The sequence below is a fragment of the Pollachius pollachius genome (genome assembly GCF_949987615.1).
Source record: "Pollachius pollachius genome assembly, chromosome: 8".
NCBI lineage: Eukaryota > Metazoa > Chordata > Actinopteri > Gadiformes > Gadidae > Pollachius > Pollachius pollachius.
In genome coordinates this window covers 1,207,366-1,229,972 of record NC_136941.1, presented here as the reverse complement: position 1 = coordinate 1,229,972, position 22,607 = coordinate 1,207,366, and the positions used below count along the sequence as shown (strand labels likewise).

At 43.4% G+C, this 22,607-nt stretch overlaps 3 protein-coding genes across 6 annotated transcripts in view; 1 reads left to right on the top strand and 2 right to left on the bottom strand.

The window, feature by feature from the left end:
- Positions 1-10,050, top strand: part of actr5 (actin related protein 5) — a gene marked incomplete at its 5' end in the record, with an annotated part of 12,078 nt that extends 2,028 nt beyond the window's left edge. The window contains 6 exons of the mRNA XM_079742279.1: positions 257-361; positions 474-613; positions 775-907; positions 2,377-2,706; positions 8,736-8,768; positions 9,383-10,050. Of these exons, the coding sequence (XP_079598405.1) occupies positions 257-361; positions 474-613; positions 775-907; positions 2,377-2,706; positions 8,736-8,768; positions 9,383-9,739 (1,098 nt within the window). The 3' untranslated portion in view covers positions 9,740-10,050. The remainder of the gene's footprint in view (positions 1-256; positions 362-473; positions 614-774; positions 908-2,376; positions 2,707-8,735; positions 8,769-9,382) is intronic.
- LOC307079363 (tumor necrosis factor receptor superfamily member 14-like) lies at positions 3,159-9,197 on the bottom strand. Of its 2 annotated transcripts, XM_079741654.1 has the most exons (10): positions 8,889-9,197; positions 8,628-8,765; positions 7,327-7,496; positions 7,077-7,202; positions 6,670-6,825; positions 6,118-6,205; positions 5,257-5,423; positions 5,111-5,136; positions 4,951-4,978; positions 3,159-4,570 (listed from the first exon to the last, which is right to left on the bottom strand). In XM_079741654.1, the coding sequence occupies exons 3-10, from the start codon at positions 7,454-7,456 to the stop codon at positions 4,392-4,394; spliced, it is 900 nt and encodes a 299-aa protein (XP_079597780.1). In that variant the 5' UTR covers positions 7,457-7,496; positions 8,628-8,765; positions 8,889-9,197; the 3' UTR covers positions 3,159-4,391. The 2 variants fall into 2 exon arrangements, with proteins under 2 accessions (XP_079597780.1, XP_079597779.1); XM_079741653.1 differs by having other exon boundaries at positions 8,628-9,197.
- Positions 10,051-10,255: 205 nt separating the features above from the next.
- On the bottom strand, positions 10,256-22,437 carry LOC307079364 (tumor necrosis factor receptor superfamily member 14-like). Of its 3 annotated transcripts, none has more exons than XM_079741656.1 (16): positions 22,311-22,437; positions 18,714-19,049; positions 18,477-18,602; positions 18,053-18,208; positions 17,664-17,751; positions 17,080-17,252; positions 16,944-16,963; positions 16,787-16,832; positions 15,767-16,186; positions 14,592-15,408; positions 13,373-13,477; positions 12,820-12,907; positions 11,960-12,132; positions 11,744-11,763; positions 11,590-11,635; positions 10,256-11,486 (listed from the first exon to the last, which is right to left on the bottom strand). In XM_079741656.1, the coding sequence occupies exons 2-9, from the start codon at positions 18,856-18,858 to the stop codon at positions 16,053-16,055; spliced, it is 888 nt and encodes a 295-aa protein (XP_079597782.1). In that variant the 5' UTR covers positions 18,859-19,049; positions 22,311-22,437; the 3' UTR covers positions 10,256-11,486; positions 11,590-11,635; positions 11,744-11,763; positions 11,960-12,132; positions 12,820-12,907; positions 13,373-13,477; positions 14,592-15,408; positions 15,767-16,052. The 3 variants fall into 3 exon arrangements, with proteins under 3 accessions (XP_079597782.1, XP_079597781.1, XP_079597783.1); XM_079741655.1 differs by having other exon boundaries at positions 15,773-16,186; XM_079741657.1 differs by having other exon boundaries at positions 15,785-16,186.
- Between the last annotated feature and the right edge of the window lie 170 nt (positions 22,438-22,607).

Below are 22,607 nucleotides of genomic sequence, written 5' to 3'. Positions count from 1 at the left end.
ACAACTACCGGATTGCATTGATTTCAGAGCCACAACTTGACCCTACCGTGTTTGGTGTGATGCTATGTTTGGGGTCCGGTTGTGTCGGGCGGCGTGTCACGCTCGCCGGTGTTTGCATTACGTGTGTCGCGCCTCACCCTGACTGCTCCGAGCCGGCCCCCCCCGCGTGGCCGACTCCGCCGTCGGTGTGTGTGAGTCCGCGGGTTCAGGGCTGTATGAATGCAGTGCCTGTGTTAAAGCGGCCCCTGTGCGCTAGGGGCCCGAGCTGGACCCTCAGATGGATGAGGGGGACGGCGTGGCTCTGATGGACCCGGACGTCCCCGACCACAACGCCCTGATGGACAAGTCCGCCAGCGTTCAGGTAGAGCGCCCGGACGTCACACACCGCACGTCCGCTGTTTGTGTTGAACGTTGAAGTGCAACACCAGGCCATAGCTCCTAAGGCCTCCTCTCTCTCCCGCACCCCCCCCCAGCCCCAGTTCAACATGGCCGAGTACCACCAGCTGTTTGTGGGGACGGAGCGCCTGCGCTGCCCGGAGATCGTGTTCCAGCCCTCCCTGACGGGCGAGGACCAGATGGGCCTCATGGAGACCCTGCACTACGTCTTGGCCAGGTATTAAGTACGCTATTTCACTTTTTACTTTAGCTACGTTACGGCAATGTCATGTAACACTGTGTATATACGTAATCCATGCAACCATCCTTCTCTCTACTCCTCGTTTCAGCACATCAAAAGCAGTATGTTTTATTGAACCGTATTGCCGCTGCGTGCAGGTATACTCCATCGCAGCAGGAGGCGCTGGTGAGCAACGTGTTCCTGACCGGAGGGAACACGCTGTACCCAGGCATGAAGGAGAGAGTGGAGAGAGAGCTGCTGGCTATGAGACCCTTCCAGTCCCACTACAAGGTAGAGTCGTCCATCAACGACTAATGGAACCGTTAAAGCACTTAGTAACGAATGTTTAGGAAGATGATACGCAAATATACAAATATTATTATCGTTATTATTTACTTCCAAGTCCTTGCAGTTAGTGTTACTAGTGTGATATTGCACATTTCAAAATAAAACAGAATATCAGACCCTTGGTAAAGCTAAGAGGGAAAGTGCAATTGTTCAGTTAAAGGCTGTAGAGAAAACACAATGAGAAAGACTCCACGTCTCGTATGTGACGTCACGCTCCCTGCGACTGGCGTGGACAAGACCGACAATCTCCCCCTCGGCATAACTGAAACTCTCGACATGCCCTGACTTACAATGGTTTTCACCTCTTTCGATGCTTTTATCCTCCCCTTGGAAAAAAGCGGCGAAGTGGAGCAGAGAGATCGCCATGTCTGTACCAGAGTGGTGGAGACGGATATCATTCACGTCAAGAACAGCGAGGGGCTGTAGTTCACAAAGCGGCCGCACACAAAACCTAACATTATCAAACTTCTTCATGAATTTTTTTAGTTTTCTTTGCTTGAAAGATTACCATTTAAATCCACAAACAACATATGTGTAATCCAGGGCACATAACGACTGGGACCAGAAAATAATTACTTTCTCTCCATTGAAAGCCATTCATATTTTTGATCTCATAGGTCCCATGGGCTCTACCGGAAGGGGCGTGACTTCGCCACTATTCAAAACACTCGGTTCGGAAGCTCTTAAAGGGGACATATTATACCACCAGGTGTGAGTGTGATTAGCCTCACAAGCCGTTTCGAAAATCTGCCCCATATGACATCACTAGTGGGCGTGTCCACCTAGATCTGTGCTGGATAGATCAGTCTACCAGCCTATCCAGTGGACTGAAGTCAACATTGCTCATCTATCCTGCACAGATCTAGGTGGACACGCCCACTAGTGATGTCTTATGGGGCAGATATTCGAAACGGCTGTTAAGGCTAAACACACTCACACCTGGTGGTATAATATGTCTCCTTTAAGTGTCTATACGTAAACCTTCCCTTCTTCTGAAATAAGAGTGTTCAGGGAACGCCCCTCATAAGTTCGTAGGCTATGACATAAAACCGGAAGATATCGTTTCTGAGACTAGACTAGAACAAGAATGGATGCCAGCAGAGACCTCTTTGCGCTTCTTTGCTGTATTCACAGAGAACAGATGAATCAGTTATTAGGACTGCTTGCCATTGGTTGAACATGAGCTAGAATTTAGCAGGTGATGAATATAATTGTAAACTAAAATGTAACGCAGTGCAAATGTTAGAATGGGTGTTAAGTTCGCCTCTGGGTGCTTGCTGCAAGTTCACTTTAGTCCATCAATGAAATGGGCGGCCATTGTTGTTGCTCAGAGCACTTCCCTCACAGCTTGAGGTCCGAACCTCCGAGCGTTCTGAAGACGGCATCACTGTATTCTCCCCCCCCGCCCCCAGGTCACCCTGGCGGCCCGGCCGGCGGTGGATGCCTGGTACGGGGCCCGGGACTGGGCCCTGGGGGGGCCGGTGGAGGGCTGGATCAGCAGGCAGGACTACGAGGAGAAGGGCGGCGACTACCTCAGCGAACACCGCGCCTCCAACGTGTTCGTCTCCATGAGGATCGCCAAGCCCGCCCACTCCGTCCCCCGCCCCGCCGAACCCGCCGTATCCACGGCGACCGGGGACACGCCCACGGCCGCTGCTGCGGTGGCGGCGCCGGGAGGACCGGCCGTCCCCGTCCCCGTCCCCGTCCCCGTCCACGCCTCTGTGGAGGCTGAGGCTCGGATGGTCACGTCCTAGGACGTTTAAATAGAGCAGATCTATGTGATGGACGTTTAAATAGAGCAGATCTATGTGATGGACGTTTAAATAGAGCAGATCTATGTGATGGACGTTTAAATAGAGCAGATCTATGTGATGGGGACGTCCTAGGACGGTTAAATAGCTGACGCCATTCATATTGAATTGGTTCTTAATGTGTACATTGATATTTTTGTTGGTGTGTTTTATACTCTTTTTTTTTTAAATTTGAAGTTGCTGAAGCTGGGTGGCTTCACGTCACTCCAAGTCCAGACTCAAGTCACTCCCTGAGGCTCCTTGCTCGGGTTCTGAGTTATGTTCTTAGTGTGTGGTCACTTTGGAGGCCCGATATCTCAGTAATGAAAAATATGGTGTTTTTTTAACACATCTTCAGTTGTAGGACAGTAGCAATAGGTTTTGTAGTTAAGGTTAGGCAGTGATCGATTGAATATATATATCTTTATTTTTTTTTCAAAGTCTTCAACAATAAAAATAAATATACAAATTTATATAGCATACAAGACTGTTCATTCAGTGCCTTAAAGTGTCCTTATTGGCTGTTCCTGTACAAATATTAATGTATGTGGTACACACACACTGAAAGAGATCAGGAAACCGCCAAAGATTGTAATTTAGAACATTAAAATGTAATACAAAGCTGAGCTGGTCGACATCAGCCGTTTAACAAGTTTTTTTCAAGCATCGGCAAACCGTTTTCATAGTCTCACTCTGATTGCTCCCATGAGCTCAAAGGCAGTTATTATCCAACAATGTCCACACGTGGCTTCTTCCACCCAGCTTTGGTCCTATTCACACATCATGTTATCACTCTGAGGACAACGGTGCAGACTCTTCCCGCTAGGGGCGTAATCGGTGCTTGAACAAACTGTACATGAGGCAGACTCAAAGTGCTTTACATAGAAACATCGTCATACAATAAAATAACAAAAGAAAATAAAGGCAAAGTTAAAAAAGCATTTTAGAAAGTGCAATGTATTTAAGAGTTAGCAGAAAGCGAAAGCAAACAAAAGTCTTCAGTCTTGTTTTAAAAGTGTTTAGAGTTGGGGCGAGTCTTAAATCCTCTGAGTTTATTCCAGCTATTTGCTGCATACTAACTAAATCCTGCTTTCCCATGTTACGTGTTTACTCTGGGGATAATTAACAGCCTCCCTCATCTTTCCCCCCTGGTGGATTCCCTTGTCCATTCCTTTCTCTAACCATTCGATTGACCTTAACAGAATAATTATAATGTACGAGGAATATACTGGTGGCACAGAACATCGGGTCTCATCAGAAGACTCACCAAAGACTCAGTGTTATCACGCTCATCTCATTCATACAGCATAGAAGGTAAGGTAATGATCATAAAGGTGATGATATAGTATAGTCACATTCACCCTCACAAACGTCCAACACCCGGCCTCACTCAGACTCAGTAACAACATAGGGGTGAACACATTAAGAACCACCTACAGAGCAGTGGATCTGGGGCTCCCCCAACGGACTGGACCCATCTCAATGTGGACTGGGAGGGGGAGGGGGGGGCTATCTATCTATTCTACGGGGGGGTTAGTGTTAGGACAGACTATGGGGATTGACTAGGAGGCTCCAATTTCTCTCTTAAAGTGGACAGACGGACCATTTATATTGATGGTACATCTGCCAATAGAAGGTTAAACAATAGAATCGTCCTCACAATGTACTGAGACTGACACAGATCCATTATGTGTTGGGCTTGAGGGTCGGGCTGGACCCAGACTCTGGACATCATCGGGATACTCCATAGTTGAGGTAGGTTCTTGTTGGTCCCTGGTTGGGTCAGGACCCTTAGTGGACATAAGCAGGGTAGATGCTGGAAGAGAAGGCAGCAGAGAGTGAGGACATACAGCCAGCCTCCACATGAAGCAACACTCACTGAAGACTGAAGCCCAGTGGAGCCCATCACAACCAGACACACACCACCAGACAAAGCCAGAAACACAACTAGACACACCACCAGAAACACAACCAGACACACACAACCAGACACAGCCAGAAGCACAACCAGACACACAACCTCGAAACACAACACCAGAGGAGCAAGCTACTGAATACACTTTTGATCCTTATATTTTATATTGCATAATGTTTAGACTCTGTATAAGATTCTTCATAGAAGACAGACTGAATAGATATTAATAAAGTTACATGTTACAAATTTACGAAAGTGAAAAATGTGGAATAAGATCTTACCAGTCTCCTGTTCCTGTGTTTCCCTTTTCTATAAAATAAAAAATGTAAATAAAATATCCACATTGGGTTCACAATAAGGTCATCATCTAATAACTTCACCACTGCCAGCTAGGTTCACACATATTATTGTGTTCTGTATCAAACCAGTTACAACACTTACCTGATCACGTCTTTGATTAGCCTTTTCTATATAGAGATAAACAATACAGTAACATGTCAGTACAGCAGTCTCTATCATTCAGCATAACCCTGATACATGTTAGTTGAATGTAACCATGATACATTTTAGATAAATGTAACACTTACCTATTTTTTTCTTCCACAGAATAATGGCTATGATTATTAAAGCCACTACCAGTATGACTCCTGATATTATTCCTGCCACTAGTCCTCTCTCTGGAACATGTTCTCCACATTCAGAATCAGTTGAATCAGTTCCTGGTTTCATCAGTTTCAGTCCCACAGATTCACATCTGAAATGAGAAGGACCAGACAACAGGTTTAGTTTGAGGGTGTGTAGTGTATATCCTATACTGGGGGGAGGATAGTAGACTGGGGGTTTGTCTCCTGGTCCAAAGGTACTGGGTTCGATCCCCAATGTCCACATGATCTATCAGTAGGCCTTCAGCTAGGTTCTTGAGCGATGGCGTTTTTCCACTATACTCTACTGAATTGGCCCGGTTCGGCTGGTTTGCATGTCCGTTACAACCGGGCTTCTCGCTTGGATGCGTCTGTCAGTGATGACGCACTTGTCTTGAGTCAATGACACAGCAACACTCACACTTGTCTTGCCTTTAACTTTTATATTATAGCCTACCATATATTCTGATTGTTTAGTTTAAAATGCATTTAATATAGTCGGGATGTTTCAGACGGACGGCGACACACACAATGATATCCACAATGAGGAATTCAGTTTGATGTTCAATGTTCCCCCTCTATGCTTCCTAATCTCAATGGCTCACGGAGAGCTGATTCATCTCATCTTAGTCCTGTTTACACGTTAGGGTTAGATTTTTCATAGATATGAGTTCAACCCGATGTGGATATCCTCAATCCTCAGAAATGTCGTCTCAATTGAACACGCCTTCACACTTTTTTAAAAAAAAATTCATCAATACCGTCCAACCCTAATGTATTGATAAATAATCTATAATATCCACTTACTTTGTGTGGTTCTGACAAGAAGATGATGTGCCATTTGAGAATGTTCCATCAGTACAGTGAAGGCACTCTGTGTCTCTATCTGCTGTTCCTGTATGAATATAAAGATTTTTTATTAGAACACGATCATTCTCAAATGTGGTGTGAACATTACATTAGTTTAAAACATCAGGTAAAATATTACTATAATAATAAATAATGAATAAATAAATAATACTAACTACCTTCACCAAAATTGTTTGGCGCAAGCTCCGGGGAAGAAGAAAACAGAGAATTGTATTTCAAAGGTGTTCCTATCAACTATCTATCAACTCATTGCCAGAATGTTTTATTTGATCATGGAATAACTTAGACACCAATACATTAAATGTTAAAAAGCTGGATGGCCCCTTATAGGGCTGAATAGAATCAGGAGATGTTTAAAGCTATACTCTAAAGTTCAGGTCTCTGGTTAAATTGGGGTCTAACCCTCAAGAACACGTCCTGAATAAATTAAGGGTTAAATAAAAAAGGCAGTTAAATAAAGTTGATGTGCAGCATATATAGAACACCAACCTCTTTGACCGATGTAATGACCAGGACTGCAAACCGTGTGTCTCTGAGCGGCCCTACATCCACCTCCGTTAGAGTCACTACAGAAGAATCCATCCAGGACCTCACACACAGCATCTGATGTTGATGAACACGACCTCTTCACCTTCAGACCGAGACCTGTCAATCACAACAGTTACAGAGGAACCTGAGACAACTACTACTACACAACTACTGATATAAATATGAACACAACTACTGATATAAACATGAACAACACAACTTCTGATTTAAACATGAACACCACAACACAACTTCTCTGATATAAACATGAACAACAGAACTCTGATATGAACACGAACAACAACGTTCCCATCAACACATCATATGGGGGTTGCATGGGGGGCATTTCCATTAAATAACAGATGTACCTGCGTCACACTTTCTACAGGTAGAGCATTGCTTCAGTTCATTACGGCCTGCTTGGAAAGAACCATCAGGGCACATTGAGCACTTTGTCATTCTTCTCTCTGCACAGTCCTTTACAACATGCTGTCCTGTCGAAAAGAAAAGGTGGAATATGCAATTTAGTTTTGATTCGTCCTAATTCATTTGTATTTCTTCAATCAGATATTTTTTTAATTCATATGTTTAACAACAGTTCAGAAATGTGGTTCTTACCAGGAGGGCATGAAGGGCAACATTCTAATCCCAGTCTATATTCATCCGAGGGACAAGTTGCTGATACTATAGCAGACTGGCCAACTAAATAAGAGAATCCTAAACATACAGTTAAAATGAGGATCCCCATGCTGTGCAGTTTGACTTGATCTCTTCAAAATCCGAAATATCTGGGGGGAGATCAAAAATAAATAAATACAGCAGTTAGAAAAGAAAAGAAAAGTACTAACTTGCTTTAAAAACACATTGCTTTACACATTGCTCCATAAGTTCTGACAACGGCTGATATATTTTGAGATCAGGACAACTCTGACTTTAGACATTCTCTAAAATGATAGTTAAAAAGCTTGATTTTAGGTGAGTATATGGTCAGAGTTTCCTGATCTCAAATACATACTTTTTTTAGTTTGTTTATTGGGTTATTGGTTCGTAGTGTCAAGAGCAATTGCAAAAAAACAACAACAACTTCTCTCTCAAAAGGCTCGAGTGCCCCTGTTTCCACTCTTTTGACAGCCAATGAGACGGTCTCTGACGTGCCAGCGCACGGAAGTGTGGCCCCGTCTGGTTAGACAGGAGAGGGGCGCACTGAGGTGTGGCCCCGTCTGGTTAAACCGGTCCCTTTGCGGCACCCGGACTTGGTGACCACGGCCGGTGTTTTTTATGCTACCTATCAAAATGTGCTGCCTACAGTGCCTAGTCCTAGGTCCCGCATGCCGATGTAGTGGGAGCATCGTCTGATAGAGGACACATGGTCTGCAGATCCAATGCGCTACCAAACACGTAAGAGAGCCCTTTCTGGCAGGGTCGTTGTATACACTGTTCTGCCAGTGTCTGCTCCCTTGTCAGTCTATCGATCCGCTACCGGATCAGAAAGTGCTCCCTTATGTGATTGGAGTTGATCAACAGACCGGTGTCCTCATCAGACGAGGCTCCACTATCGCCACGCGCAGAACCACTAGCGTCCCATTTGGATAGGGAGCAGAACACCTTGATTGCCACAATATGCGGTTCTCGATGAAAACAAGGTTAGCTAAAGGAAGTAGCTTAACTATAAAAGGTTGGTATTGACAAAAGATACAATATAGTGCAAATAACGTAGAAGTCACGGAGCTACTGCTGCGGCATCTTCAAACGACGCCCCCTCCCCTCCCACCAAGTTAAATCTCTTTAATTATTTCGAAAGTGTACAAAACACATCAAGCAAGCACCTTTCTTAACAAAGTTGTCGAAGTTTTTTCGGCCTTTACTTTTTTCAATACAGAACTATGCAAAAGCCGGGAAGAGAGCCTAACTGCACCTACCTAGATGTTCGTTAAACGGGCGATCCTTGTGATGTGAGCGACAGGAGCCAGCCTGCGCAGAACCACTAGGAAGCGCAGCGGTTCTGCGCATTCGCATGATGCCATCAGAAACCCCCTTTGCGTTGGGCTGCCCAAACACTGGTAAAGTTGGGGCGTTGTTATTTTACTTGGGTTTTATGGTGTGTTTCGGATGCCACACTGATGGCTATAATATCAAATGAGGGCGGCTTTAGCGAGGACCAAACGCGGTTTTTGATCTACCTGATGCGGCAGCAAATCGAGACCGAAGGCGAAGGTCTCCCAAAAACTCTGGCTGGTTTGTATTCCTCCGTAAAGTGCTGTACGTACTAGACACGGAAAGCCTGTCGGAGACCCTCTCCGTAATTACGTGCGCATCTAATATTGTTTTAACTATCCGTTGACGCAACGGAGACGGCAAGGGCTGTGATGGGTCCTCTTAATAAAATCATTTCCGGAATCACTTATCCGGTTTGACTTTGACCCAGAGCACTGTGGGAACTTCTTCTTTCTGTACTGGTTGCGGTAACACCTCTGTCCATGCGAGGGCGCTCGCAGGCAAGTGCAGAATGAAAGGGAGTCAACGGGGTTTCACCCTCAAATTCCACTTTTCTCAGGGTGTACTTTTTTGTCAAGTAATTTGAAAGTTGCATTCAAAAGGGGGGGCTAAGATAATACACTCAGCTGAACGCGCCTCTTGTGCTAAGACGGCATCACTGTATTCTCCCCCCCCCCAGGTCATCCTGGCGGCCCGGCCGGCGGTGGATGCCTGGTACGGGGCCCGGGACTGGGCCCTGGGGGGGCCGGTGGAGGGCTGGATCAGCAGGCAGGACTACGAGGAGAAGGGCGGCGACTACCTCAGCGAACACCGCGCCTCCAACGTGTTCGTCTCCATGAGGATCGCCAAGCCCGCCCACTCCGTCCCCCGCCCCGCCGAACCCGCCGTATCCACGGCGACCGGAGACACGCCCACGGCCGCTGCTGCGGTGGCGGCGCCGGGAGGACCGGCCGTCCCCGTCCCCGTCCCCGTCCCCGTCCACGGCGCCTCCGTTCCCGCCTCTGTGGAGGCTGAGGCTCGGATGGTCACGTCCTAGGACGTTTAAATAGAGCAGATCTATGTGATGGACGTTTAAATAGAGCAGATCTATGTGATGGACGTTTAAATAGAGCAGATCTATGTGATGGGGACGTCCTAGGACGGTTAAATAGCTGACGCCATTCATATTGAATTGGTTCTTAATGTGTACATTGATATTTTTGTTGGTGTGTTTTATACTCTTTTTTTTTTTTTAAATTTGAAGTTGCTGAAGCTGGGTGGCTTCACGTCACTCCAAGTCCAGACTCAAGTCACTCCCTGAGGCTCCTTGCTCGGGTTCTGAGTTATGTTCTTAGTGTGTGGTCACTTTGGAGGCCCGATATCTCAGTAATGAAAGAGGCTGGAAAAATATGGTGTTTTTTTAACACATCTTCAGTTGTAGGACAGTAGCAATAGGTTTTGTAGTTAAGGTTAGGCAGTGATCGATTGAATATATATATCTTTATTTTTTTTTCAAAGTCTTCAACAATAAAAATAAATATACAAATTTATATAGCATACAAGACTGTTCATTCAGTGCCTTAAAGTGTCCTTATTGGCTGTTCCTGTACAAATATTAATGTATGTGGTACACACACACTGAAAGAGATCAGGAAACCGCCAAAGATTGTAATTTAGAACATTAAAATGTAATACAAAGCTGAGCTGGTCGACATCAGCCGTTTAACAAGTTTTTTTCAAGCATCGGCAAACCGTTTTCATAGTCTCACTCTGATTGCTCCCATGAGGTCAAAGGCAGTTATTATCCAACAATGTCCACACGTGGCTTCTTCCACCCAGCTTTGGTCCTATTCACACATCATGTTATCACTCTGAGGACAACGGTGCAGACTCTTCCCGCTAGGGGCGTAATCGGTGCTTGAACAAACTGTACATGAGGCAGACTCAAAGTGCTTTACATAGAAACATCGTCATACAATAAAATAACAAAAGAAAATAAAGGCAAAGTTAAAAAAGCATTTTAGAAAGTGCAATGTATTTAAGAGTTAGCAGAAAGCGAAAGCAAACAAAAGTCTTCAGTCTTGTTTTAAAAGTGGTTAGAGTTGGGGCGAGTCTTAAATCCTGAGTTTATTCCAGCTATTTGCTGCATACTAACTAAATCCTGCTTTCCCATGTTATGTGTTTACTCTGGGGATAATTAACAGCCTCCCTCATCTTTCCCCCCTGGTGGATTCCCTTGTCCATTCCTTTCTCTAACCATTCGATTGACCTTAACAGAATAATTATAATGTACGAGGAATATACTGGTGGCACAGAACATCGGGTCTCATCAGAAGACTCACCAAAGACTCAGTGTTATCACGCTCATCTCATTCATACAGCATAGAAGGTAAGGTAATGATCATAAAGGTGATGATATAGTATAGTCACATTCACCCTCACAAACGTCCAACACCCGGCCTCACTCAGACTCAGTAACAACATAGGGGTGAACACATTAAGAACCACCTACAGAGCAGTGGATCTGGGGCTCCCCCAACGGACTGGACCCATCTCAATGTGGACTGGGAGGGGGAGGGGAGACTCAGACTGAGAAGGACGGAGAACCTGTCCTCCGTCTGTCCTGAAGCAGTCAGTCTGATGGTCCTCAGGATGTTGTGGGAGTAACACAGATCCATTATGAGTGGGGCTTGAGGGCAGTGCTGGACCCAGACGCTGGTCACCATCATCATCATCCATAATGGCAGCAGGCGTAGTTGTGGGATGTTCTTGTTGGTCCCTGGTTGGTGCAAGAGAGTAAACCCCTGGAGGAGAAGGCAGCAGAGAGTCAGGACATACAGCCAGCCACACTCCCTGAAGACTGAGGCAGCTGGTTCCTCTCAGGTGGAGATCAGGGCACCACTCTACCTGTGGGACGGTAGTCTTGGCTCAACTCCTTGCTCAGGGTTTCCATCTTAATAAAATATGATCAAATGATTGACACGGTGCAAGTAATAAATACTGTTTAGTATAAGTTCACACATATTGTTGTATTCTGTGTCAACCCAGTAATAACACATACCTTTGATTGTGGAGTTGATTCTATATAGTGATAAACAACACAGTCACATGTCAGGACAGCAGTCACTATCATTTAGCATAACCATGAAACATGTAAATTTAATGTAAACATGAAACACGTTAGTTTAATGTAACATGATGCATGTTAATTTAATGTAACCATAAAACACGTTAGTTTAATGTAACATGATGCATGTTAGTTTAACGTATCACTTACTTCTTATTTTCCTCTTCTGAATAATGGCTATGATTAAAGCCATCAAAGCCATTCCCAGTATGACTCCTGATATTATTCCTGCCACATGTCCTCTCTCTGGAACATGTTCTCCACATTCAGAATCAGTTGAATCAGTTCCTGGTTTCGTCAGTTTCAGTCCCACAGATTCACATCTGAAATGAGAAGGACCAGACAACAGGTTTAGTTTGAGGGTGTGTAGTGTATATCCTATACTGGGGGGAGGATAGTAGACTGGGGGTTTGTCTCCTGGTCCAAAGGTACTGGGTTCGATCCCCAATGTCCACATGATCTATCAGTAGGCCTTCAGCTAGGTTCTTGAGCGATGGCGTTTTTCCACTATACTCTACTGAATTGGCCCGGTTCGGCTGGTTTGCATGTCCGTTACAACCGGGCTTCTCGCTTGGATGCGTCTGTCAGTGATGACGCACTTGTCTTGAGTCAATGACACAGCAACACTCACACTTGTCTTGCCTTTAACTTTTATATTATAGCCTACCATATATTCTGATTGTTTAGTTTAAAATGCATTTAATATAGTCGGGATGTTTCAGACGGACGGCGACACACACAATGATATCCACAATGAGGAATTCATGTTCAATGTTCCCCCTCTATGCTTCCTAATCTCAATGGCTCACGGAGAGCTGATTCATCTCATCTTAGTCCTGTTTACACGTTAGGGTTAGATTTTTCATAGATATGAGTTCAACCCGATGTGGATATCCTCAATCCTCAGAAATGTCGTCTCAATTGAACACGCCTTCACACTTTTTTAAAAAAAATTCATCAATACCGTCCAACCCTAATATATTGATAAATAAACTATAATATCCACTTACTTTGTGTGGTTCTGACAAGAAGATGATGTGCCATTTGAGAATGTTCCATCAGTACAGTGAAGGCACTCTGTGTCTCTATCTGCTGTTCCTGTATGAATATAAAGATTTTTTATTAGAACACGATCATTCTCAAATGTGGTGTGAACATTACATTAGTTTAAAACATCAGGTAAAATATTACTATAATAATAAATAATGAATAAATAAATAATACTAACTACCTTCACCAAAATTGTTTGGCGCAAGCTCCGGGGAAGAAGAAAACAGAGAATTGTATTTCAAAGGTGTTCCTATCAACTATCTATCAACTCATTGCCAGAATGTTTTATTTGATCATGGAATAACTTAGACACCAATACATTAAATGTTAAAAAGCTGGATGGCCCCTTATAGGGCTGAATAGAATCAGGAGATGTTTAAAGCTATACTCTAAAGTTCAGGTCTCTTGTTAAATTGGGGTCTAACCCTCAAGAACACGTCCTGAATAAATTAAGAGTTAAATAAAAAAAGGCAGTTAAATAAAGTTGATGTGCAGCATATATAGAACACCAACCTCTTTGACCGATGTAATGACCAGGACTGCAAACCGTGTGTCTCTGAGCGGCCCTACATCCACCTCCGTTAGAGTCACTACAGAAGAGGACCTCACACACAGCATCTGATTTTGATTCCAAATTGAAAAATAACATTTTCCAAATTGTATTAACCTAAACAATCAACATGTTATTTTGAGTGCAGCAAAGTTGTGTGGCTGCAATTAATTTGTAAAAAAAAAAAAAAGTGTAAAATAAGGTTTATTGTTTTGAGGGTTTGAGCGTGATCAGGAGCCACCTAGTGGTCATATGGGATATGGAAGAATAGTCTCTTAGAAGAGACCAACTGAACGGGAAAACTCAATCGAAACGCATTTGAAATGAGTTGGACATGACCTCTTTCCCCCAACATTTACCAGAAACACCCATTTGATGTTTTGGAAGATTAATATTGTGGCGAGCAGCACTGAAAGGATGAGACGGGAGCCCACGATCGACACACAATATCACCATTCAAATAATATTAAAAAACTGTTTGTGAAACAACATCATTACACCAACATGAGAAATACTACGTCAACATTAGATGAACAAAGCAAGGTCTCTCAAACGTACTTTACTTTCCAGCAATGTGTTTTTTTTAAGATAATTGTATTAGTATATTGCGGCGAGCTGCACGTGCAGGACGACACGAGAGCCCAGGTTCAGCAGTTATACAACTCTCGCGCCCCTTACGCCGCACGACTCCGAGAGTTGCCTTTATTGGACAAGCACATGACACACCAAAACACACTCAACATAACCTAATTAACATAACCGTCTCGGTGACGGTGTCGGGAATAATAACTCACTATCAGAGTAACACTAACACACCCATAGAGACAAATCCCACACAATGTCTCTGTCGCAAAGGACCTAGAAGGGTGCCAGAGGTCAAACTTGCGATTGTCCACCCCCAAAATCATAAAACCTTATATGGTGTTGTCCATTATGTGGAGAAGAAACCATTCATAACTGTTGTTAGCTTGAAACATGTCATCAGAAATAGCATGGACTAAAATAATTTACATCATTCCCCCGTTTGAGGCTGAAAGACTCACATAACGTAATGTAAACAAAATGCACATGAATTGCTATAGGACACTAAATGTCAATGACAGAACTTCATGTGAAATAATGCAACGCATTTGACAAACATTGATCATTTGATCGGCGGCTGGCGTCCTGGTAGCTGATCACCTCCTCTAATTGGCCGTGGAGTTCTCTTTGCTTCACCATGACCACGACTGAGCACACCCTAGAGGTGAACCCCCCGCGCTTCATGGACTTCACTCCGTGGCTCTGATAGGAGGGATCCGCTGTAGTCGGAGTCTGCGTGGATGTGTCCACCACGCCCGCGTCGTCCTCTCGGTCACTGTCCTGTGAGCAATCATACAAAATGGGCACAGCATCAGGGTTGGGGAATACACAGTGGTAGGCATACGTTTAGGCACCCATGCTAAAGTCGACTAAAAAGAGGAATAAAAATGTATCTTTTGGAAATTGATCTTAATTAAACGAATGAGGAAAAATCCAACCTTTAAGGACAACAATTTGCTCTGTGAATGAATAATGTATTGCAAATAAATAAATGTTCTCTGTTAAAATACAGGGTGCATAAGTATAGACACCCTTATGTTCAATTCCCATATTTATCTATTTTTAAAAGCCAGTTATTTCATGGATCCAGGATACTATGCATCCTAATGAAGTCACCTAGGCCTTTGGAATTAAAATAGCCCCACATCCCCACATACCCTTCACCATACCTAGAGAGGGGCATGGTTTTATTTCAGTTAGCCTATTAGCTAACAGGTATTAGGCTAACTGAAAAGAACCATGCCCCTCTCTAGGTATGGTGAATTGTGTGATTCACCATACAATAAAGTGATTCCAAGTCATTGGTTATATAAGTGTTATACTCAGCTTTTTGATGGCTCTGATAGGAGGGATCCGCTATAGTCGGAGTCTGTGTGGATGTGTCCGCCGCGTCCACGTCGTCCTCTAGGTCCCTGTCCTGTAAATAAATAAATGTTCTCCGTTAAAATACAGGGTGCATAAGTATAGACACCCCTATGTTAAATTCCCATAGAGGCAGGCAGATTTTTATTTTTAAAAGCCAGTTATTTCATGGATCCAGGATACTATGCATCCTGATGAAGTCCCCTAGGCCTTTGGAATTCAAATAGCCCCTCATCCCCACATACCCTTCACCATACCTAGAGAGGGGCATGGTTTTATTTCAGTTAGCCTATTAGCCGGTTTGATTTGCATTGAGAAATCATGAGGCTAACTAACAGCTATAAGGCTAACTGAAAAGAACCATGCCAGTTTCTAGGTATGGTGAATTGTGTGATTCAGCTTTGATGAATCACCCTCACTCTTTGCTTCACCATGACCACGACTGACTCCGACTACCCGCTGTAGTCGGAGTCTGCGTGGATGTGTCCGCCGCGTCCACATCGTCCTCTAGGTCACTGTCCTGTGAGTCATCATACAAAATGGGCACAGCATCAGGGTTGGGGAATATAGATGACATCTGAATTGCATCAGCAAACCTTACAAAGAAAAGAATAGTGATTCCAAGTCATTGTTGGTTATATGTGTTATACTCAGCTTTGATGGTGTTAAAGGGGTGACTAGATCGGAAACCAGGGTCGTTTAAACGTTGGTGGGAGGTGTTGTTGGATTTCTTTCTTGGACCGCTATAGTTTCATCAGGGATAGTTATGGTATGGTATTCTTGTTGGTCCCTGGTTGGTTCAAGACCGTCAGTGGACTTTAGTGGTGGAGTTTCTGGAAGAGAAGGCAGCAGAGAGTCAGGACATACAGCCAGCCTCCACATCCAGCAACACTCTTTTGGTAATGTCTGTTTTTTCTGCACCTTCCGCGAACAATTGCGTCTCTCTGATGATCAGTAAGCTTCTCTGGCAAAGCTGTTCTGCAGCGCTCTCCCTTTCCCCCCTTCCCCTCCTGTCCTCTCCTCCTCCCTCTCCTCACCCTTAGAGTAGCCTTCATTTCGCTCACTCTCAACACCTCCATCCTCCTCTATCACATCTTCACTATCTGGGCTGAAGGGTGGAGCAGCTCTGCAGCTGGTTATTCTCAGGTGGAGATGAGGACACAACCAGACACACAACCAGAAACACACTACATTTGACCCACAACAACCAGACTAAATATCCACCCTACACAGCCAGATACAGGAGCAGAACAGCTATTGTATTTTATTTCAACACACCCACCCATCCACACACACCCCCACACCCATGACCACACCCACACACACACACCCACACACACACAAACACACACACACACACACACACACACACACACACACACACACACACACACACACACACACACACACACACACAAACACAAACACACTACCTGTTGGACGGTAGTCTTGGCTCAACTCCTTGCTCGGTGTTTCCATCTAAATAAAATATGATCAAATTATTTACAAGGTGCGTCATGTAATAAATATCACTCAGTATAAGTTCACACACATAGTTGTATTCTGTGTCAACCCAGTAATAACACATACCTTTGATTGTGGAGTTGATTCTATATAGTGATAAACACAGTCACATGTCAGGACAGCAGACACTATCGTTCAGCAAAACCATGATACATGTTAGTTTAATGTAAAATGATACATATTAGTTTAATGTATCACTTACCTCTTATTTGCTTCGTAAGAATAATGGCTATGATTAAAGCCATTAAAGCCATTCCCAGTATGACTCCTGATATTATTCCTGCCACTAGTCCTGTCTGTGGACCATGTTCTCCACATTCAGAATCAGTTGAATCAGTTCCTGGTTTCATCAGATTCAGTCCCACAGATTCACATCTGAAATGAGAAGGACCAGACAACAGGTTTAGTTTCAGGGTGTGTAGTGTATATCCTATACTGGGGGGATGATATTAGACTGGGCGTATATATTCAATCCCCAATGACCACAACCTTCCTTGTAGGCCTTTAAGTCTTGTTTTGGAGCTAAAAACCTGACCCCTACCTGCTCCTAGTTACCTGTATCTGCCTATATTATAAATGAAAATCATGTTTGATTGTCAAGCTTTTATGATACTTTTGTCGTTTATTTTATCACTATTTTCCTGATTAAATGGTAAAGTAAACTGCAAAACATAATGACTGCTAATAATAAGACACACCAAAACACATATGGTATATTACCCAGGCCTGATGCTAAATGTGCTAAATGTTTTCTGTATTGATAAATAAAGTATAACATTCACTTACTTTGAGTGGTTCTGACAAGACGTTGATGTGCCATCTGAGAATGTTCCATCAGTACAGTGAAGGCACTCTGTGTCTCTATCTGCTGTTCCTGTAGGAATATATTGATGTTTTACAAGAACACGATCATTCTCTGAGTTGGTGTGAAAATGACATTCGTGAAAAACATAGCGAGGTACAATATTGCAACTATCTTCGCCAAAATTGTTTGGCGAAAGCTCCACGAGGGCGAAGAAAATAGAGAATTGTAATTAAAAAAGGTGTTTCTGTCTATGGAGTCATTACCAGACTGTTGTCGATTATCATGGAATAACTTTAATACATTAAATGTTAAGAAGCTGGATGGCCCCTTATAGGGCTGAATGGATTCAGTAATGTGTTTTGACACCAACCTCTTTGACCGATGTAATGACCAGGACTGCAAACCGTGTGTCTCTGAGCAGTCCTACATCCACCTCCGTTAGAGTCACTACAGAAGAATCCATCCAGGACCTCACACACAGCATCTGATGTTGATGAACACGACCTCTTCACCTTCAGACCGAGACCTGTCAATCACAACAGTTACAGAGGAACCTGAGAGAACGAGAAGGTCGTCTGAGGAAGTCTTGGATTAGAATAACTTGATAGGAAAAGAAGGGGAGTATTCAGTGCCTTCAAGGGGCATCTAGGCATCTGTTACCCTCATTAATCTAAACTCATGTTTCTCATTCATTACCTGTTACTCAGTATCCATGGTCTTGTTTAAGGGGGAAAGGGTTTTAAATGACATGGGTACATATCACTGAGCTAATAAGATGAAAAGTGAAAATGTACCTGCATCACAATGTTGACATGAAAAGCATTGTTCAAGCCCATTGTTGCCATCTTGGAAAGTACCTTCTGTGCAACATGCACATGATGTACTTCTGAATTCTGTGCAATGTCTATTAACATACATTCCTGTTGGAACAAAAGCAATCAAGCATTTTGAATAAACAAAAATACAAACAAAATAACATTCCAAATGAGAGATTTTTGAACCAGCTAATTAGTCAGGATATTGTCTCTTACCTGGGGGACAGGTTGGACAACAGCCCTCTTCTGTACTGTATTCTGCTTGGCGACAATTTGCTGATGCAGTAGCATTGTCAATACAATAAATATGAAATAAAAGTAAATATATATGGAAAATTAATTCAACATTGAAAAAAAACATTTTCCAATTTTTATTAACCTTAACCCTCAAAATGTTATATTGAGGGTAGCAAAGTTGTGTGGCTGCAATTAATTTATTGTAAAATAAGGTTTATTTATTGTTTTGACATGCTTTCATTCAAAAGCTTTACAGGCCACAGCTGTATTGGCTGCCACATCATCATTGCCATGCATGTTGACGTTCTGAAATATCTGGCGAGAGATAAAAAAGAAAGGCAGTTAAGGAATGAATGAATTCAATGCATTTTACAAGATAGAAATCCGAATGAATGTGCGATGTGAATGAATTCATTGTTTTTTTCAGCGTGATCAGGAGCCACCTAGTGGCCATATGGGATAGGCGAGAATAGTCTCTTAGGGGAGACCAACTGAACGGGAAAACTCAATCGAAACGCATTTTAAATGAGTGGAGGCACGCAATGCATCACTAAACATAATGCATTGAGTTCTGAGTTGTCCCCTCACCGCTCGTTGACTCAATTATATTTTTCTACCATGCTCAAGCAGAGTAGCACTGATCTTGACCCAGTGTTGAACTCATTCTAAGTCATGCTCAAAAACGATCGACTAGTCGTTTTTGAGCATGAAGTAGGGGTTCGCCATTTTTGTTCAATGCATATAGAGATCTCGCTTGGCAGGCAGTCCAGAGGTGTCTCCCTACACGAGAATTTCTGAAAAGACGGGGGTCATCTAAGAGCGCAAGATGTCCCAGGGTGGGGTGTGGTGGGGACGAGGATGTTTCACATTTGTCTTGGTCGTGTGGGGTGGCTCGGAGGGTTTGGCGCCTATTGGGGCCATGGCTGGGTGACCTGTTTAGAGTCCCCACGGAATCAGATGTCCTGTATGGGGTTATACAGAGTGGTGATTGTAGGGGATGGGAAAGATGGTGGGCCTTGATTAATTGCATAAAAGAGTCGATTTGGAGGTGTCGTAACCTAATGGTGTACGAGAGCCTTTTGTTTTCAGCGGAATCAATAGTTAATTTGAGCATAACCTTGTTAAAGGATTATGTTTGGAGGGACAAGGAACGATATGGAATTGTGGTATGTAAGGAACTCTGGAAAATAGAGAACACTGAGTTATGTAGAATTTTGTGTTAACTTTTGAATGTGTTAACCTTCCTGTGAAATGTAACTTTTTTTGCTTGTTAACCTTTGATTCTGTTTTGACCTTGAAACCATGTCGTAAAATGTAACTATGTGCATGACTTAAATAAACGCCTAAAAATTGAAAAATTGCAATTGGGAAGTAGGGGTGCTGCAGGTGCTGCAGCACCCCCTGGTGGCGAAGCTTTAAGAGCGATAAATCTTTAGAGGGATAATTTTAGTAGGTTCATTATTTCATATACCTTCAATGTGTATTGGTCAATCAGATTTGTCTTGACGCGATTGCAATTCAGCCTGAAATGCACGCACACTCACAACCAGACACAACAACGACGAGCAAGTTCTAGAGTGGTCTGCAGAATACAGAGCATGAGTAACATAGAACCTTTAGACTTCTATATACTCTACGAGGACCGTAAGTTTCCACAAAGGTCAAGGAAAGGAGGCATAACGGTTGGAGATTTGACAATCCGTAGAGGCCCCTGATGACGTTTTCCACAAAGGTTAAGGAAAGGAGGCATAAAGGTTAGGAGATTTGATATCAATGGCAGTAGGTCCTATATCAATGGGTGGAAAGGAAATAGCCCCCAACATACGGAACCTTAACTATACTACTACCTTAACGTTCGCTCTCTTTGGTCCTGACTAAAATACAATGTTTATTTTTGGGTTTGGTGCGGTTCCTTTTCATATTGTAATTTTCGCAGCAATTCCAGAATTTGACAGCAAACCCACATGTGTGCAAAGATCGTTCAATCATTGGACAAAAAGGTCTGGGGCGGGGTAAAGCGTTAAATATAAGAAAAAAAAAAGGGGGGGGGGGGGGGGAGCGCCGGTGAAAGTATAGGATGAAAAGATCATCCAGTGTGATATAGCCTACATTGATCTGCGGACTAGTCGAACCCCTTCCCCCTCATCCCGGTGCCAATAGACGTTCCGTCTCCTCTTTGCTCCATGTTAACCCACGACTTCACCCGACGGCCCGACAAAGTGCTGCTGATCTTGGAGTGACCGCTAATCAAAGAATCGCATGATTTTTAAAACTGGATCGGACCGAGGTGCGTTCGCTTTAACATCTCAAGCGAACCGCACTAGTTTTCGTTTGTAAGCGAACCGAGACCACCTCTCCGGCTGGGTCTCGGTCCGACTGTTTGGTCCGCACCAGAGTTCGATGGTTTGTATTCACACCAGCCCAAAACGCACCAGCGATTTCTTTGGTTTGGTTAGAACTAAACAAGGCAGGTGGGAATAGGCCTACGCCTTAAATTGAGACAGCAGTTAATAGTCTACTGCATCTAAACAACTTAGTAGGCTACATATGTAGGCCTAATCGACACGAGGTAGTTTCACTCATGATATGAGTCATATCTATGAGTTTCCGTTAACCCCACACCCCAGAATTGTTTCAGTTTCAGTATGAATGTCATGGATATGCGCAGATTAGTTTTTTATTAGTTTTGTGTTGAAACTTTATTTTCACGCATGGAAAATGTCGATACGACGACTAGTTGAGGGGTTGATAGACTATCAAAGTTTTTCTGACATCGCTCTTTCGACCCACGTCTTCTCAACCGCTCACATCAATCCACGTCGTTTCAACGTTGTATAGACGACATTAATGATACGAATTATTTCCCCCAACATTAACCAGAAACACCCATTTGATGTTTTGGAAGATTCATATTGTGGCGAGCAGCACGGGAAGGATGAGAAGGGAGCCCACGGTCGACACACAATATCACCATTCAAATAATATTAACAAACTGTGTGTGAAACAGCATCATTACACCAACATGAGAAATACGCCTACTATGTCAACATTTAATGAACAAAACAACGTCTCTCAAACTTACTTTCGAGCAATGTGTTTTTTTTTTAGGATAAGATAAATAGATCAGGTTAGGATTACAAGACTTTACAAGATACAACAGAGTCGGTGCCTCAGCATGCTGCTTGGGAAATTAAATTAAAACCACCAAGAAAGGGTATTAATTAAACGTTAATTAACCATTATTAATTCACTAATTTAACCAGCATTAAATGCATTGTTTAATACACCGTTCAAAGACTTTTGAACCTTGGCTCCCTTCCGGTCATTCCGTTACGGAACAATCATGTTTGATCTATCTTAGTATCTAAATTGGAAAATGATTAAACATTCATTAACTATTTCCGTTGCAATGTTCGTCCTCTTTTTCATGTTTCAGGCCTACTCAAGTCTTCCTTTCAATTCAAGGCATCATAACACTGGTTATTACTGCAAATCCCCAATCGAAATATAAAATAACTAATTTAATCTGATATAACTAGAATATCAGATTATATTTAAGGACAGAGTTTAGTTTACCTTAATTTGAAGAACTTCAACTTGAAGAGAGCCCCCCGTCCTTCAAATTTGGTGCTTTGTGGGGAATTCAAGAGAATGTCGGCTGTTTCCCAAAGTGGGAAGCATGCGGAAAGGCTGCCTATTTAGGGACGTCATGGGGGGGGGGGGGGGGGGGGCAGAGGGGGCGCCAATATACCAATTCCCCACACAATGTTATGTACTTCATTGAAAACCACTTCGCGGCGCGTTTTTATTTTTTACTGCTCGTGGCACCCCCCCTGTGATTTGGCGCCCCCCACAAATATGGCGCCCGGGCGG